The sequence below is a fragment of the Pseudonaja textilis genome, chromosome 2 (assembly GCF_049901715.1).
Source record: "Pseudonaja textilis isolate UNSWEBS1 chromosome 2, rPseTex1.2, whole genome shotgun sequence".
NCBI classification, from domain to species: Eukaryota; Metazoa; Chordata; class Lepidosauria; order Squamata; family Elapidae; genus Pseudonaja; species Pseudonaja textilis.
In genome coordinates this window covers 209392946-209412817 of record NC_141991.1, presented here as the reverse complement: position 1 = coordinate 209412817, position 19872 = coordinate 209392946, and the positions used below count along the sequence as shown (strand labels likewise).

General features: G+C 38.1%; 2 protein-coding genes across 3 annotated transcripts in view; one reads left to right on the top strand and one right to left on the bottom strand.

Annotated features, from left to right (window-relative positions):
- Window positions 1–14590, bottom strand: part of MCC (MCC regulator of Wnt signaling pathway) — a 192959-nt gene extending 178369 nt beyond the window's left edge. Inside the window, exon 1 of the mRNA XM_026720032.2 lies at window positions 14200–14590. Coding sequence (XP_026575817.1) covers window positions 14200–14354 — 155 coding nt within the window. The 5' untranslated portion in view covers window positions 14355–14590. The remainder of the gene's footprint in view (window positions 1–14199) is intronic.
- Window positions 14591–14703: 113 nt separating this feature from the next.
- YTHDC2 (YTH N6-methyladenosine RNA binding protein C2) overlaps window positions 14704–19872 on the top strand; it is a 47301-nt gene continuing 42132 nt past the window's right edge. Inside the window, exon 1 of one of the 2 annotated variants that reach the window (XM_087926940.1) lies at window positions 14704–14893. The gene's annotated coding sequence lies outside the window, so the exon portion shown is untranslated. The remainder of the gene's footprint in view (window positions 14894–19872) is intronic. The other variant, XM_087926941.1, reaches the window with a different exon arrangement.

The following is a 19872-nucleotide window of genomic DNA, read 5'->3' as shown; positions in this document are numbered from 1 at the left end:
GTGTGTATTAACAGCTGAAATGATTTATATTTTTATGTGTCAGTTTTTCAGTATATAAAGAGTTCTATAGTGCAGACTGGTCATTCTGGCTTGTGTAAGGATGTAGATAAATTTATTGTCATTGTACTCAGAAACCTGAGAACGAAATAAGGTGCTCTTTCACAACATACAACTGAACAACACCAAAAGACATATACAAATAACAATATAAAACAAATTAAAACAAATAACAATTAAAAACTGTACAACCAGGATATATATATGTTAAGACCACCAGATTCATAACTCTGCATTTAACCTGATCACAGCACTTGGGTAAAAGCTATGTTTAAATCTACTTGTCCTGGCTTTCAGCACTCTGTATCGTCTTCCTGATGGTAGGATCTCAAACAACGAGTAGCCTGGATGCGAAGGGTCTCTCAAGATCTTTTATATCTTCCTTCTACATCCCATGTTGTACAAATCCTCCAATGAGGGAAGAGGACATCCGCTAATCTTTTGTGCCCTTTTTATCACTCTTTGGAGTGCCCTTTGTAGTTGTTAAATAGAATGATGCCCAAGCTTGAATGTATTTCTAGTCCTATTTGGAGATAATTGATAAAAAGCAAGTATTCACCTAATTTTTTTACATAATTTCTTAGACAATTTCTTAGACTTGTAAGAGATTGGGTCATTGCTAGCCATTTTGCCTAAAATACACAGTTACAATATTTTATTTTGCTTTCTGCCATATTTGGAAGAAAAGAGAAAATAAAGATTTCCCTATACTTTTTCTAACTTCTGTTCCCATTTGTACTGATTTAAACTTGTTAGGGGAGCTTCTCAGAGAAAAAGCTTGGCATTTGGCCTACTATGAAAAGAAAAGAGCTCTTTGAACATATAAAATGGAAGCAATCCAAAATAAAGAAGAGTTCCATTATATTTCAAAGACTTCTACATAAGGAAGTTCAATGGCATACTGTTATCAGTATTACACAGCCCAAAAGATTGATTCTTGAATGTCTTTTTATATATTGGCCAAATGTTATAGATAGAGAACTTCAAGGGTTATGTTTAAGATTGTGGGGGGAGGATGGAAAACAGTTCATAGGTCAGCATAATAGTACCAGCAGCCTTAATATGTGGGAGGGAAGGATAAAAGATGTAACATCATCTACATTCTCCATCATTTCTCAAGTTTCAGCAATACCTACTAAATCTCATTTGTCTTCTGCAGTAAGAAATGTATTTCTTAAAATATGTCCATACATTATATGCATTATATGCATTTGTGTAAAGTCATTGAAACCCTTGTGTCACATAACTTGACCTGTTCTTTTCTGTATTTATGTATTCCTTACTAGAAGTCTCTGCATTCTCTACATACCCTTCAACCCCATTTTAGTTCTTAGCATAGAACTATTTTTGTGGACTTCGTTATCCTACATCATTTAGTTTGACCTCCTGTAGATCAGTATCTCCCCAAACCATTCTTTCCAATTTTTAACAGGTTCAGCCGATTTCTTGCCAGGGATCTCTCATCTCAGAAATACTTTCCTGCCTCTATCATGGGGCCTTTATTTTAACAATTATATTTTTGTGGAATGAGACTTCTGCCTTTATTTCTCTCTGAACCCATTTGGAAAACATGCATACCTTTGAAATCTTCAAAAATATTAGGATCTAGGTTTTTTTAAAATCAAGATATTTGTTTTCTGTTTTGAAGACTGCTAGGCATAATAAAAGGCTGTGATTTAATTACAAATTATATATCAGGGGTGGGATTCAACCGGTGTTACTACCAGTTCGATGATTACATTTTGAACGGTCACTAAATGAACTATTGTATTAACTCAACAATGTTCCCAGATGTGTTAGCAGCCACCAAGCTATCTGAAATTTTATCTTCTTTAAGTGGTACCACATTTTAAGAGAAAACAACAGCTTAATTTTATAAGAAATTAAAAAGTAAAACTTAGTTATATATTTGATGGGGAAAAATAATTGAAATATTCAAATTTAGAATATAAATGGGTCTAAATAACAAAAAACATGAACTTTACTTCTTGAATTCATTTTTCAACATTTTTTCTCTTCTGTTTCTCAAATGGCTTTATGGTTTAAAACTGAGAAATGCAGCAATATTTTTCCATGTGATCTAAATATAGTAAGTTAAAGGACTGAATTAATTCTACATTAATAATAGTGATTTTATATGGATTTTCCCCCTTTTTCTTATGTTTATTTTATTTGAGAATGTGGATTCTTTTCTCACTATAAAACCATTACTCTAATTTTTGTGGGTGTTTCTTTTTACTCTACTATTAAACATTATATGCACACACATACATATTTGAAAGGCCATTACTTTATTATGGTTCCCTCAGATGAAATTCCAGCCTCACCTGTCACCTACTGCATGAAAAACATTTTCCAACTGGCATGCACAATGCTCAACTTCTTTTTTTTTATTCCTTACAAAGAGTTCCTTTTCTATCCCTTCCTTGCCATTAAATGGTTATTTTTATTTGTGTAGTCAAAATGCAGCAGCTAAATAAATGATCTTGAAAAGCTGGTCAAAGTTTATGAAATTTAAGCAAGATTACCTCTTTTCCAAAGGTGTAAAATATTTGTTGCAATTATTGTCAAGCTTCTGGCAATTGCCTCAATCTGAATACAAGATTATCACAGATTATTAACCAGATTTTTAATCACAAGAATATCAGCAACTGGTAACCCATACATGTTTATTTACATCTCTATTTTATTAACTTGTGAATACCCTGTAGTCAGAGACACAATTAACCTATTTTATTAGCTACTTTTTACTAAAAGATAATGAGAAACAAGTTTGAAAAATATATTATTGCTCCATGTTCTAACATGATACTGCCATGTATGTGGCAAATTTTATATATGAAGTGATGCATATGCTCTATTAACGTAAACAACAATAATCCACTGTATAGACAGAAAAGTCAAAATAAAATATTGTTATGAATTAACATTCTAGAAGAACACAGAAATCAGTATAACGTATAATCTTGAATCATTAACATTTTAGTTCTTATCAATGTAATTAACAACCTGTAGGGTTTTTTTTAAGGAGTTATCTAGCATGTACATACATAATTACATATAAAGCTCTACATAAAAATCTGAGAAAACAATTTTTGTAAACTCTGAAAGCAATTATGAAGAAAAAAATGGAAAACATCTTTTTTCTAGGCTCCTCTGAAATTTCTTTGATCATTTAGGGCATGGTCTCCAACCCCTGGGCATTGTTAGGAACCAGGATGTACAACTGGAGGCAAGTGAGTGAAGCTCCATCTGTATTTGCAGCTGCTCCCCAATGCTAGCATCACCACCTTAATTTCACCTCAGATCATCAGGCATTAGATTCTCATAGGAGTACGACGGATAGGTAGGTGTTCCACGTCTCTGGAAAAATTGTCTTACACGAAACAAGTTCCTGGCTACAAAAGCAGTGAGGACTTCTGACATAGGGGTTATTATTATATGTCATACTTTATAAGGTCATTTTATATTAGTCAGACTCATTATAGTAAATGAGTGTTTCAATTATTGTTCTATAGTATCTGTTCTATGCTTAGTTGTAATAATAGATTATGAATATAATAAATTCTTATTCATTATAATAAATAAAATCACTTAAAAAAAATCTACTTTAGCAGTTGTTACGTTATCTGAAATTTAAGTTTGTTGTTGAAGACTAACCAATTCTAAAATGCTCTACATCAGGGGTGTAAAACTCAAAGCCTGCAGGCCAAATCCGGCCCCTATGATGCTTAGATCGGGCCCGCGGGGCTGGCCTGGAAATAGCAAAGGACTGCCTGCAGTGCCTCTGCCAGGAAAAAAATGAAACTGGGGGTGTGTGTTGCGTGTGGCCTCCCGAGCTCCATTTTCACTGGCACAGAGCTGCAGGACACCATTGCTGCTGATAACAGAACTCAGGGGACTGCACGTACCCCCAAACTGTTTTTGCTGAGTGCTATCAAAACAAACTAAAAACAAAACAAAAAGAGAAATACTTCCCCCTTTGCATTTGAGTATGCAAGAAGGGACAGGAAAGGAGAAAGGGAAAGAGGAAAGAAAAAGAAAAAGAAGGGAAGGTGGGAAGAGGGCAGGAAAGAAAAAATAGGAAAAGAGGGGAATGAAGAAGAAAGGAGAATGAAGAGGAAAGGAAAAAGAAAGGAAGGAAGGAGTTATAATGAGAGGGAGGGTCTCAGGGAAGTCCTGCCTCAGCACTTGGCCACTACAGGTGCCCCTGACATGAGTGATGTTGAGTTGGCTACGCCCAACCCCAGCCATGCCCCCCCCAGCCCTCCAAGGTCAAACAACCCTGATGTGGCCCTCAGTGAAATCGAGTCTGACACCCCTGCTCTAGGGGTTTAGAAAAGTGGTTCCCAAACTTTTTCAGCTCACTGCCCCCTTGGTGCTACAAAACTCATCCTCAGTGTCCCCCACCCAGGGGTGGGATTTAAATTTCTTAACAATTGGTTCTGTAGGTGTGGCTTGGTGGTCATGTGACTGGGTGGGCGTGGCTTGCTGGGTGGGCGTGGGTTGGTGATCACATGAACGGGTGGGTATGGCTTGGTCATGTGACTGGGTTGGCATGGCCATGTGACTGGCAAACCAAATATAAGTGGTCCTTGCTTAATGGCCGATTGCTTAGTAAGTGTTCTAATTTATGACTGACCTCCCCAGAGCTACTTGACCTGTTTCTGGAGTTTTGACAGCCATGCACACTCACACACTCCCTTCTAACCCTGCTGGAGCAGGTGGTTGGACTAGATATTTCATTCACTTTCTCCTCCCTCCCTTTCTTTTTTCTTTCTTTCTCTTTCTTTTTGTCCCTTCCTTCCATTCCCCCTCTTTTTTTGTCTATCCTTTTTCTTCCTTTCTCTCTCCCTTTTTCTTTCCCTTTCTCTTTCTTTTCTTTCTTGTCTCTTTCCCATCTCTCTTTGTCTCTTTCCCTCTTTTTCTCTCTCCCGCCCTCCATATCCCATTCACTTTCTCTTCTCTCCCTATTTCTTTCTTTCTCTCATTCCCTCTTTCTCTATTTTTCTTTCCCTCTTTTTATCCCTTCCTTCCATCCATCCGCCCCTCTTTGTCTATCCCTTTTCTTCCTTTATCTTCCTTTCTCTCTCCATTTTTCTTTCTTTACTTTCTTGTCTGATCCTTATCTCTTTCTCTCTTTTTCTCTTTCCCTTTCTCTCTCTTTTTCTCTTTTCCTCTTTTTTCTCTCATTCCCTCCCTTTCTTTTTCCTCTTTCCCTTTCTTTTCTCTCTCTCTTTCACTCTTTCCCTCTTTCTTTTTCTCTTTCCCTTTCTTTTCTTTCTTTCTCTCTCTCTTTCTCTTTCCTCTCTCTCTTTCTATCTCTTCCTTTTTTCCTCTCTCTTTTTCTTTCATTCCCTCTCTCTCTATCCCTTCCTTAACCTATCTACCTATTTTCTGCCCAGGCAAGCGTGGTCTAATCTGTCAAAGGCTTGGGCTAATCCTGCATCACCCTGTTTCCCCTTTCAGAGGCCCCGGTCCTTAATCTCCCCATTTCTTCCCCCATGACTGCCTCTTTCGTCGTCCCACAGCCATGACTTTACCTTCCTCCTGCAGCTGGCTGCCAGGGAAGGCAATCCAGGGCTGAGCCATAGTTGTTGCTGGGCTCCCCACCAGCCCACGTCACCCTTGTCATGAATGCCTGCAGCCACCCTGTGTTTTTTTCGGTGCGGCTAGACTGCATAAATTAGGCATTAGGCAAATTGTTTAGCAACATAATTCTGGGAGCAATTGTGGCTGTAAGTTGAGGACTATCTGTGATATTTGCTGTACTAAATAGGAAAGGGTATTTACACTGGTTCAATTGCTGACCCTCACTGAAAGAAAACCAGAGAGACTATGGAATGAAATCAATTTTATTTCCTATATTTATAGCACACCTTAATTGTATATTACTGAAAGCTGTGTTACCTCTCCTTTCTTCCCTACAATAACCTTGTTAGGTAGATTGGTCTGAGAGAGAGTGACCCAGGCAGCTTTAATCCCCAATTGAGCAATTCATGGTTTCCCAGTTTCTAAGTCAAAATTAAAGACAAAGACCACAGAATTTCAGAGAGCTGTTAGCAGAGACAAGCAGTATTAGAACAATATCTGTAAAGACACTGAAGAAACAGACATGGAAAACCAAGGAAAGTTATCCAAAAATTCTCTGAACTCAGAAGGAGGTCACAGCCACAAATTGGGTAGTAAAGGATGCTAATGGACAGATAGTAACCAGTTCAAAGGAGATCAAAGATTTATTTATTTTTTATTTTTGTCAATTGCTTACAAGATAATAGGTATAAGTAAAAACATAGTTAGGAATACATGGATACATTTAAGAAAAATAAAAAATAAAAGAAACAATAGGACAGCCCCCTACAGACCTCTTGGGAAAGGGGTGAGGTCAATAGTAGACAGTCTAAGGTTAAAGTTTTTGGGGTTTGGGGAAGAAACCACTGAGTCAGGTAGAGTATTCCAGACATTGACCACTCTGTTGCTGAAGTCGTATTTCCTACAATCAAGTTTGGTGCAGATGGAAGGAGTACGTGAAAATACTATACTATACAGTACAAATGTCACCATCTTTAGAAGATATTCCTTATTTACCCCTTTCTTTCTATGATCGATAATATTTTATGAACTTTGAATGCTGCCCAGCTCTCAATGCCGCTCTACCATACATCTTGAAATCTAGCCTGGTGTAAAATGGAGATGCTGAAGGTATGGTTAATGACTTACAATTTGGTGTAATTTTACAATGCAAACCTAAACCATCAGGATGGTTAATAGGTTACCTAACCCAGATAATTAGGTTAATTTATGCTGTGCTTCAGCTAACCATGATTTAGCGTGAAACCCAGAAGTTTTCCTTTGCTTTTCAAAACCAGGCCGCCTTTTTGCTGGAAATCTTGGCGTAACAAGGGAGCACGCATACGCCTTGCCTTCCTTGCTGCACCACTGCCCCCCGAGAGAACCCCCTTCATCTCCCCACGGAGGAGGCTTCATCTCCGGCTGCCACCAGAACAAGTACGGCTTTCCGTCTCTCTTGTTCCATGGGTCTGGGCATCACGCGTTGAGTTTCCTGGGTGACTCAGAGGTAGCGGCAGACTGGGCAAACTGCCCTGCCATGGGTCCATCCCGCCAGCCACCAGGAGACTTTCCTCACAGCTGGCTTGACCCGATGCACGTGGAAACCTATCACGGCTCGGTGCAGGCAGCACTTCTGGGATGGGAAGGATGAATCCCGCGTGCAGCGCTGCACTGATCCCCTGTGCCTGCAAAAAACGTCCAGCTGCTGTCTGTTTTTTTCAGTGCGGCTGGACTCCAGCCGCACTGGAAAAGAAATAGCATCTGGATGCTTTTTGGAGCGAAAATTACCAATCTCCGACTTTGCTTGCTCCGCTTCTCCAACGCACTGCTGTGGCCATCAGCGCATGTGCAATAAACCTGACTGGGCAGGGAACCCAGAGAAGTGGGCGGAGAGGAGCAGGGCCAACCAGGGGCTTGTTTTATTGGTTCTCCAAACTACTGGGAATGGTAATGAACCGGTAGAATCCCACCCTGAATTGCGCCCTGAGGGGCCCACCTCCAGCGTTCCCCTTCCCTCTTAATGCCCCCCAAGGCATCCCACCGGCCCCCCAGGGTACCGCCCACTTTGGGAACCACTGGTTTAGAAGTTAATCATTAGAGATTTGGGATTACCTTTGTAACTTTGTTTTTTTTTTGCAGGAAACAATCAGCATCTTCGAAACTGTGTTGTATACAATCCAAATTTTCTTGTTCAGAAATTATTAAAAATATTAACTCTCTTTCCCAATAGGACAAATATAAAATGCCAATTTAAATAGGCATCGGTATAGAAATATATTGAAATATTTAGTTTTCATTATACCTAATTTTTGTTATTTTAGGCTCAGAATTGCAAATTCTTTATTCTGACAACAGTTATTAAAATGTTCATTGTATTATAAGGAAATATTTTAAAGCATTAGTTCATTAATTGAATTTGAAATGACACCCTGTACTGCCACATGCAATTCCTTTTTAATATCAATCAGTATTTTTTTTAATTCACATTTTAAAATGTCTTAACTATTAACTATTCATAGTAATGTCTTAACTATTAACTATTCATAGTAATATCTTAACTATTAACTGTTCATAGTATGAAAATTAACTGTTCTCTCTGGAGGTGCCTTTTCTCTCCATATGTAGCTTTTATTACCCAGCTAGTATTCAAAGAGTTTTCAATTTAATGTACCACAAAAGCTTTTCACAGCTGAGACACCATATATAACTTCATTAAGTATGCAAATAGCTTGTCTCTGTACACCAAATTGTATACAATAGGAAAGTACTTGCTTTAGAACAAGAATAAACGCCAATTCTCTATAAAACTCATGTTTATGATAGCTTTTAAGCCAAGAAACAAGTTCATTAACAAATGCACATGGGGAAACAAGAATATAACATGCATGAAAAATAGAAAATATTTGTAAGTTTTAATATCCAGAATATAAAGGGCAAATTTCACATGTATAAGAAAATGTATTCCTCACTAATTTGAATTTATAATTGCTTTCTTTGTAAAGCAGAGGAAGTCATGCCTGAAAACTAGCACTTCAAAATAAGGTAGTCAAAACAGGCTGGAGAGATCAGAGTTGACAGAGTATATGTACCTTCCCAGACATTCCGTCTTGTGTTGCTGCAGATCTATAGAAGATGCTTCACATACAAGTAAGTACCTAGTATCTAAGATGTGCTTCATTTGAAAGTTATTGATCAGAAAGAAGATTTACTGAACTTAAAACTGTTTCATGACCAGTTAAAAAGGAATTGCCAATCGTATTGATAGAAGCAAACTCAAGGGGCTTGTATATAGAAATATAAGAAATTATCATTTTTTATATTTCTATGTACAAGACCCTTGAAAAAGAAGAAGAAATTATCATTTCTGAACAAAGTGTTTACTGGAGAAAGGGAGAGGGAGAGGGAGGGAGCTTTATCTTTAGATTTTTTTCACCCAGTATCTTATAAATCTCAATTACTAAACAAAGCTTGTATTAAAAAAGATACCCTAGGTTAAGTCAATCATTAATCAGATCATGCATGAAAAGAAGTGTAACCTTACTCTAAATCAGAGGTCTTCAAACTTGACAGCTTTAAGATTTGATTTGTGGAATTCAACTTCCAGAATTCCTCCTCTAGTCATGTTTGCTCAGGAATTCTGGGAGTTGAAGTCCACAAGTCTTAAACTTGCCAAGTTTGAAGACCCTTGCTCTAAATGAACAGATAGATAGTCAGAATCAGACGCAGGATGTTCAGCCTAATAACCTAATGCTAAACTCTTCAGGAAAGAGTCAGATTGATGTAGTGATTAACACATCAGTTTTGAAACCAGGAGATTTTGAGTTCTATTTCTGCTTTAGTCATGATCTTGATCTTGAGTCAATCATTCTCTTAGCCCTAAGAAACAGCAGTAGCAAACCTCTTCAAAATCCTTGCCAAAAAAACTGCAGGGCTAGTCAAGGCAGTTGCCGGATGTTAAGACTGACTCAAAGGCACGCGCACACACACACACACACACAAAAGGCTTCTGAATGGGTGGAAATTGGCAGATTGATGTGCCTCCTTCTATTTTCTTAGAAATCTATCTTGGATGTATCTGTTCCAAATGTATCGGTTAGGTAGACTGTGTCTAAACTTTATCCAGGATAGTTTTCTAAGATATTTCAAGACTGGGCTGGTAAGCTGTCATGAAGTGATAAATAACATTTTAGAGGGCTGGAGGGCAGGATACATTTCCCAGTGAGTGCAGCTAGGACGAAAACGACAATTGACTCAATTTAAATTATACTAAAATGAGTAATCAAAATTAATAGCATATATTTGTTTCTCACAAATATTAATGGTTATATTCAAAATTACAATTGTAACTTTTGAAAAGACTCTGAAGGCTGCACCCAAGGTTGGGGGCAGGGGAGTGAGGGGGCTGGTTCTGTGAATCCATGCCAAGCTAAACATTCTATTCTGTTTACAAAGTATTTACAAGACAATATTGGTATTTTCAGATGGATACTTAGATATTGTAACAGAATTTACAAGTCTTATAAGCAGTTCTAAAGATAGTTGCTCTCAAGCAAGTAATTTAATAGTAAAGTTTATGTATAAAACTACCATCATTTATAGCAGTAGCAACAACCCAAATCAATTCACTCTCTCTCTCTTACTTTTCAATGACAGAAATTCAATTATTACACCAAATAAAGGTCATGAATGTACTTTAATAGAACACCCCCACATAGAAGCACTTTCAAAATTAAAAAAAACAAACAGAATAAGACCAGGAATCAAAGCCATGTAAATTAAAGCCATGTGATTCACTGTGAAAAGAATAATGAGTTTTACTTGGTATGGAATGAAAAATGCAGGAGTTTCTGTTATGTACTCTACTGAAACTGGGATTAGTTCATTTTTGTTGATAGTGCACTAGAAGTTCAACCTTTTTCTGTTTTGTTTCTTCCTACTACAGTATAGTTCTCTACTTACAACTATAATTCATCCCAGAAATATGGCTGTAAGTTGTGTCAATCATTAAGCAGGGCACCATGTGACTAGATCCGATTTTACGATCTTTGCAATGGTCATTAAGTGAATCATAGTACTCATGAAACAAACACGGCCATTACTAAGAAAAACCACTGTCTGCAATTGGCTGTCACATGACCATAAGATATTCCACATCTCCAACAATATCTATCAATCACCACCAATCCCTTTATAAAATGAAACATGCATATGTTTACTACATGCATATGTTTATGACAGATGATGCTGTTCATATGACTTTGCACTATATCCTACAACATCTTGAATCTCCAAAGACCTATGCAAGGGTCCTCTTTATAGACTTCAGCTCAGCATTCAATACCATCATTCTAGATATTCTTCTAATTGAACTAAACCAGCTAGCTGTACCTGACCACACTTGAAAATAGATCATAAGCTTCCTAACAGACAGGAAGCAGCAGGTGAAGATAGGCAAAATCACATCAGATACACCCCCAGGGCTGTGTGCTCTCTCCACTTCTTTTCTCTCTCTCTATACCAATGACTGCATCTCAAAAGATCCCTCTGTTAAAGTACTGAAGTTTGCAGATGACACAACAGTGATTGGTCTCATTCGAGACAATGACAAATCTGCATACAGATGGAAGTATACAACTAGCTCTGTGGTGCAATCAGAACAATCTTCGAACCAAACACACTCTAAACCATAGAAATGGTGGTAGATTTTAAGAGTAACCCTCCTATACTACCACCTCTTACAATACTAGTCAAGACAGTATCAACAGTAGAGACCTTCAAGTTTCTAGGTTCTATCATATCTCAAGACTTCAAATGGACACCTAACATCAAAAATGTCATTAGAAAGCACAACAAAGAATGTTCTTTCTGTGCCAACTCAGAAAGCTCAAACTGACTAAGGAGTTGCTGATTCAGTTCTACAGGGAAATTATTGAGTGTCATCTGGTTTGGCTCTGCAACCAAACAAGTCAGACACAGACTTCAATGAATAATTAGAAGTGCAGAAAAAAAACAATTGCTACCAACCTGCCTTCCATTGAGGACCTGTATACTGCATGAGTCAAAAAGAAGGCTGTGAAAATATCTACAGACCCATCACATCCTATATAAATTGTTTCAACTTCTACCCTCAAAATGACACTATAGGGCACACCAAAACAACTAGACAAAAGGATAGTTTTTCCCAAATGCCATCACTCTGCCAAACAACTAATTCCCACAACATTGTCAAACTATTTACTAAGATTGTATTACTATTATTCTTCTCATCCTTCCTATTACCTATCTCCTCTCACTTAGGACTAAAAACTTTGCCTGTATCGCTATGATTTATATTGTTTTATTTGTTTCCTAATATGATTTGATTGCTTATTTAGTAACCTATGACTATCACTAAGTGTTTTATGATTCTTGATGAATGTATTTTTTTCTTTTTAAGTACACTGAGAGCATATGCATCAAAGACAAATTCCTTGTGTGTCCAATCACACTTGGTTAATAAAGAATTCAATTCAATTCAATTCAATTCTATAAAACAATACTTAGTTGAATTGTAATTTTAGACACAGGGGGTTTGAGATAACAATCTTAAAGGGCTGATACTTGTCAAAGTAGTTGAATTCTAACATTTCCCCTATTTTAAGTGGCATCAAATATTTCAAGTTGGTCTGTGAGGGCAAAATGTTTAGAAAGTAAAACTTGCTATTTATTCATCAGCCCGAGGAGGGAAAAACTTGCCTTATAATGTAATATTAATGTGTAACATCAGCTGAAGCTTCCTGAAAACCAAAGGAATCTTCCCTAAATAAATCTGTGCATATTTTCAAAAATATATTTTCAGATTATATATTGAATACACTAACAGATTTTAAATGATATTATTCCATCACTTTGAACATTAAAGTAACTAAAATATAAGCAACTACTTTATTTTTAAAACACTGTATACATCAGTTATTCACAACAAGTGAGAATAGCAAACCAAAGAGCATCAAGAATTTCAATATTTCATTGATATGGAGAATAGTTTCATCCTGTGCATAAGTATTCTAGAAGAACTACCAAAGAGCAAACATCAAAGGATTCCATTGTAGGTATTTAGTTTCCATTTACTATGCAGTTCTGCAGACTAACGATCCAATATGTTCAAATTGCTTTCCACAGATACTGCTTTTCACCATTTATAATTAACAGTGTATGTCCCTCTACCTACTGCTGGAATTCCCTAAGTAATTTACTACTGTACCTATTTACCACCAATAACAAGCTACTGTCTTGCATGAACACTCTTGAGCATTTTTATTTCTTCAGTCATATGCTTTTCAAAACCAATTAATAATTTCATTTTTTTAAATTAACAGTATCTATGAGTTCAAATCAGAAAGATATATTGGCCAAATATGAAACATGATGAGGTTAGATTCTTATGCTGAATTTACAATGCTCCTTTAATCTTCCCCTGTACTACAAAATGTTCTGGATTTTGTGCTTCCTTATATTTTTATTTATATTTTTCAGTTCTTTAATTACTGTAGGACAGTATGGAGCATGAACATTTCTGGGCTTCTCACATTATTTTTGTTGTGCTGAAAGTAACTTTTCTACTGTATATTTCACCACACTATAAAGAACAGTCAATTAATTTTAAATTCTAAATTTAATAATTAAAGGATGGCATATAATGTATTGCTTCATTTAATTAATACCTTATTAAATTCATCAAGATATGTTGGGGGCTTGGAGAATACCTTCCGCAAATCATACTTTCATTAGTTTTAAAATCTTAACCTGTGTAGTTTCGATATTTTAATATATTATTTTTATACTTTTTTATAACTTGTAAGCTAAGGTACCCACAGTCACCTTATAGGGGAGGTGTGAGTGGCATAAAAATTAATTAATAAATAAAAATAAATAGATTACATTACTTAGTACAAAACTAAAATAAGGACATCTAATGGGAAAAACGGTGATAATGGAAACCTGTTTCCTTTTCATCTCCTCCTCCAACTTCTGAGCAAATAAAGCAGCTCAGCTTAATCTGAAGTAGCTCGACAAGAGTAACAATGAGAGGAGATACTTTAAAGTAACCAGTGCGGCATTTTTACCACCCCAACAAGTAATTCCAATCACAGCTTACACTTTTAAACTTAAAAAGAGGCAAAGATGGCGTTTTCCTGACACCGCAGTCGGAATGCAAGTCTATAAGAACTTTTTAAGAAACCCGGACAAGAAACTGGGAGAGGCAAAATGGCTCGAAGGAGAAGGGCTTGTTCTGAGAACCATTTCTACTCGCTGGGAAAATGCCAGCGTGCCAGTCACCTAGGTGGTCAGAAGGTGGTCCGGGCCCATTCGGCGGCGTTCTTGGCAGAACTGACGGCACCCCCCTTAACCCACCATTCAGCGCGGGGCAAACACCCAACTCAGAAACTTGCGAGGAAGTTGACCCACACTTTACGAGGATTCACGGAGCACTTTATATCTCTTATACGACTTGCGTCAACGACTGCTCTCTACGAAACCAAGCGTTGCATCTGCCCAGATGCTGCCTCTGCCCTTCAGTTCTTCCCTCACCTGCTGATAAAGCCGTCGCCGTCCCCATCGCACGTCTGGAAGAGGCGCCTCATCCTCTCCTCCTCGCCCGTGCTGGAAGTGTCGCTGCTGCTGCTGCTACTGGTGCTGCTAACGCTCACCTCTACCACCACTGCCGGGCCAGCCGCCGTCGCCATCGTACCGAGGAGGAGGCGACGCGACTCAAGGCTTCCAAGGTTCCCGGAACCTCCAGCTCGCCAGAGGACATTCCCCCCACCCCCCGCGCGCGCTCCCCTTCCCCAGCTCAGCTGTCGCGCGTACAAAGCACGAGAAGGCGGCACAATGAAAACAAGGAGGGTGGGGAAATTCAGACGCTCCGCCGCTCTTTCTCGCGCATGAATTCAGCGCGCGCCGCCTTGGGCGCCAATCAGGCGCATCCTAGGGACGGCGCGCGCATTGGTTGGCGCGCGAGACCCACTCTGACCCTTTTCTTCTTTGGAACCAAAACCTGGGGGAGCGGGTTTCGTCGGGTTGCAACGCAAGAGCACGGGAGAGTTAGAAGGAGGGTGGCGGACGCAGAGGTGGAATTTTGTGGGCTTAGTTATGATTTCGGTTCATTACCCTGAGACGTAGGCGAACGAACGGAGGAGAGTATCTTTTTGGAGCGAATGGAAAGAATATTTGCTAACGTCTGCAGAGTGCGTATCCACGGACGACCACCGTAACATTGCACTGCGTATGTGAACTATGCTCGCAAAAGTTGTTTGGGCTTGTTGACGATTAGCCTTGAGCAAAAATGTTTCTATCCGCGTTTCGTGTCAAACAATCATTATGTATGTCATATAAGAGATGTAAAGGTAGAAGGAAATGTTGCATCTGCCCAAAATGTACCTCTTTATATATTACGTTACACGTTGTTAACTATATTGTGATCGTAAATTTGCATTGCCTTAAGTAAAACTTTTGTATGATTATCTGATTTTCTCTTGAAGTGATCAATGTTATTAGCAAAATATGAATGTTGCAATGCATGCTTCATGAACGTGAGATCAAATCTCCAACTTGATATGTAAGTTAATTCAATTTAACTTTAAATAATTTTAGCCATTGTGGCAGCTTTTCATTTGTTTTCAGTATCTTTATTTTCTAAATATTTTTCAGCAGCTGCATTGTACTTGAGTTTAAAGTATGGAAGTGTTTTTGGTTTTGATACAGCACCATCTGTCTGCCTTATAGTACTCAAGTAGCATATGATGTACTGCCCAGTTCATTGTTATGGAACCATTTCTCACTTAGTTTGGAGATGGTATTTTAGATCTTGTTTATAACTGTTTTAATTTTATTGACCTAAATAATTTTATATTAGTATACATGGCCGTTCCACATCTCATCCCAACTGCAAATCATGTTCCTACAGTCTAATATCTAATAACTTATGTAGAGTGGATGTCACTAATATCTGCCCCATTTTTTTAAATAACCACCTGGCTTCAGCAAAAAATTAAAGACCTCCTGACATTTCATTGCTTAACCGAACTAATTGCTTTCACTAATCTGAAAATCCATTTAAGATGCTTCTATAATGGTATAGAAAAGGCAAAAAAGCCTTACCCTAACTATTTCTTCTATGGTCATACCTAGCGATTATTTGATCTGTAAACTTCCTTAGCATAAAAAAGAAAAAAAGTATTTTGAAAATGCATCTAGTTGCTTTAGAAAAAGAATCAAAGGAAACAAATAGTACAGAATGTATTCCATGGGAGTATGGTAGATGTAGAATTTTGACAGATTGTTCTTTATAACTGATTATGGCTCTCATAGCTATCATTTTGTGAAAGCATGCACAAACTTCTAAATCTATTCACCAGACTGAAAAAGTCTTCAACCTGTGGCCTTGTAACAAATCACTTAGGAATTTTACCAATCATAATTATGTATCAACTCTACTTTTACTTTTTTTTACAATATTTGCTATTCCCAATTCTACACTTTTTCTTGTCATACATTTTTCAATATATTTTTCTTGGTAATTTTAATTACATAATGTTTCTATTTCATATGAGTTCATCTAGCTACTGGCTATTTCTAAAAAAAGGTTAAGTATTCTGTGGAGCTAATTAGATGTTTTCTAGCAAACTGGTTACCTAAGCTTTGAAGCATATGTACTTGCACTACTTGTTACTGCATTCTTATCAGGTTTTAATTCTTGGAACGTATACTATTGTATGCTTACAATTGAATTTCTTCTTCAGCACTGTAGTTAAACTCAAAATGCCTTCCAATAAAAATCTTTACAATCAAATCCCTTCAGAGCATTTAATTATAAATCTTATAGAATTCTTTATTGTCCAAGTGTGATTGGACACACAAGGAATTTGTCTTGGTGCAAATGCTCTCAATGTACATAAATTTAAAAGAAAAGATACATTCATCAACAGTCAAGAACCATAAGATACAACACTTAATAACCATAGGGTACAATAAACAATCAAATCATACTAGGAAACAGTCAATATAAATCATAAGGATACAAGTGACAAAGTTACAGTCATACAGTCACAAGTGGAAGAGGATAGGTGATAAGGAATGATGAGAAAATTAATAGTAATAGTAGTGCAGACTTTGTAAATAGTTGAACGGTGTTGAGGGAATTATTTGTTTAGCAGAGTGATGGCATTCAGGGAAAAACTGTCCCTGTGTCTAGATGTTCTGGTGTGCAGTGCTCTATAGCGTCGTTTTGAGGGTAGGAGTTGAAACAGTTTATGTCTGGAATGTGAGTCTAAATATTTATCTCGAGCCTGTTTTATTTCTATTGTTAGAAAGCAGCCATAACTTATTAAAAACATAAGCAGAAACAAATTAACCAGACTAAGTACCCATTTGATGTAACTTTTTTGTTTTCCACAATAGCTAACCAAGTAATACACAAATCAGGAAGGAGCAACCCTAATTTAAACAAAATAATCCCCTTTTAATTGTGCTCCCATTACTTGAATTGGGAAATGTGTTATGTATGATTTAGCGAGATTATCATGTACTGTATCTGGATTTTTCAAAATGAACCTACTTTTTGCCACAATCACACTCTTTACCATACATTTCATCTACCCTCCCCACCCCCAATCTCATGGAGAATTCCTTTGCCCATTCATCAGCGGCATTTTGAAAAACTATATTTCGTTACTTGATTTTAAAGGATAAGGAATACCGTAATTTCCAGACTATAGAGTGCATCGGAATATAAGCTTCACCCACTGAATTTTAAAAGAAAAAAATATTTTTACATATATTAGCCACACCAGACTATAAGCCGCAGATATATACGTTGCGAAATGAGATATTTACACAGAAAGAGAAGAATGCTTTTCGCACGCAGCCAGACGTCTCCAACGTCTCAACATTGATTCATTAATGCCAAGCTTACGTATTTCCTTCCTGGATAGACAGATCGATTGCTTTCAACTTAAAGGCTGCATCATATGCTTTTCTTTGTATACTTTCCATGATGAGGATGTGAAAAATATTTTGCGTTCGTGCGTGTCATGCTGCTTGCATCGAGCGCGCCAAAAACTACCAGTAGCGTCGTCTTCTTTGCATTGACCTCTTGCGTCTGTCACATTTTTTGCGCCCCCTGATGGCAGTTAGCAAAGAAAAATCTATAGATAAGCCGCATTGTTGCACAAGCCGCAGGGTTCAAAGCGTGGGAAAAAAGTAGCGGCTTATAATCTGGTAAATATGGTAAATACAATTGATGAACATTTCAAAGCTGGACCAAGGCTCTTCTGATCATGTCTTCTACCTGCTGATCCAGCAATGCTGATAATCCAGGGGAAGTCAACTGTTAGCACAGTGGCCATGAACTTGAGTAAAGCCAACTTTACTCCAAAGCAAGGAAGTTGAAATATAGTTTAGGGGGAAGACTACCACCAGTTAGCAATGTATAAGGAATTGAAGGAGCAGCAAGAAGGCCAATATGCCTCAGTATACTTTAGATTTGTGCATATTGTGTCATGAAGGGTTAGGGTGCTAAATTCCCAGGCCTTTCCCTCAATTGTTAACAATTTCACCTGAGTTGCTGGGATCCTATATAGTAGGTGTCTGGACAGATTGCAGGGTAGCTTAATTTGGAGGTAGAAATTGATTCAGAGATCCAAGTCTCAAATTATATTGCATCTTATGTAACAAATCAACTGATTAAATTGTACGTATGAGTGATTAGGAGAAACCAGTTAAGTACCAGAGAGAGATATTCTCAATTAAAAAGCTCCTGCAATTAAAAATTTAAATAAATAGCATAATAATATAAGACACACATAAATATATTAAATAAAAAAATCAAATGGATTATAACATTTTATATCGTACTTGACAATCCAAGCCCTGCTGGGTCATCGTTTCAGAGATTTCCATAACTAAACAGAAAAAATTACCACAAATGGGCAATAAAACAGTGAGAGCAGGAGCAATTTCCAACTTCCCCACTGAGTTTCCTTGTTTAAGTAGCATTGGAAATCTTCCTTCTCCCTTCCTTGCATTCCTGACAACTTTCCCATTGAGTATGCTTGTGGGAAGCTTGCAAGAAAAAAGTCACTGCGGAGAAGCCAGCAGGAAGTAGCAAGTCCACGAGCAGCAGGGTTATAAATGACTACTACTGGGTAGGTGAAGGAGTTCGGGTGCATGGAGGTACAGGTCAGAAATTATACACAAGTGCATGTGCTATTGGGAAGGGATGGGTGTGTGGGTGTGCATCAGAGATGTCACATGGGTTGGGGAGGACATGTGGATGGGCAGCGTAGTTCAAGCAAAGTGTCTGGGATGCACAGAAGATGCTATGCAGGTCTGGAAGGCTCTGTATATAAGTTAAGAACAGTGCATGAGGTCACAGGTATGCACAAGGGTGCTGTGCAGATCAAGTAGGATGCGCAGTATGGCAATGCAGGTTAATAAGAATGGGAGGATGCAAGGAATGCCATGCAGTCAGAGATGGCATGCAGTAGGGGATTGCCTGGGTTTGTGAAAGATGCCTGGAAATGCTTGGGAGTGCACAAAAATTGCTATGCAGATCGAGAATGAGGCATACTATGTGGTGCAAGTCAGGAAAGGTGTGTGGGAATGCCCTAAAGTGCCTAATAGGTCAGGGAAACTGTGCACGGAGCAATGCAGATCTGGGAGATGAAGTGCATGGGAGTAAGCAAAAAGTGCTGGGTGTCAAGGCAGGCATATAAGGTGTAAGTTGGGTCAGAGAAGACATGTGGGAGGCAACACAGGTTGTGGGAGTATGTAGATGCCTGGACTTGGAAGGGTGCATGGGGGTTCTTTTCTGTTTCTTTTTCTTTCCCTTCTTCTCCCTTTCCAGCAGGCAAGTGGCTGGAACTGTTTCTGGAAGGGAATGAGAGATTGCAAGTGGCTGGGAAACTGTCACAGAACATTAAAAATGAAGATGCTGTGACTGAGCTGCAGCCCAGCAGCAGCCTTTAGCACTGAACCAGCCACAACATCCCCAAATTTCATTCCTTTGGAAATCATTTGTTGTGTATCTGTAAGTTAACCCATTTAAGGTATCTTGTTCAGGGGTGGGATTCAACCGGCATTACTACCGGTTCGGTAATTAAGTTTTGCGCATGCACATGTAATATACCATAACCTGTGCTGCCCGGACAGCTGATAAGCACTGCGCACAGGTGTGCAGCATTTGAACAAGCACTTTTTTACTGC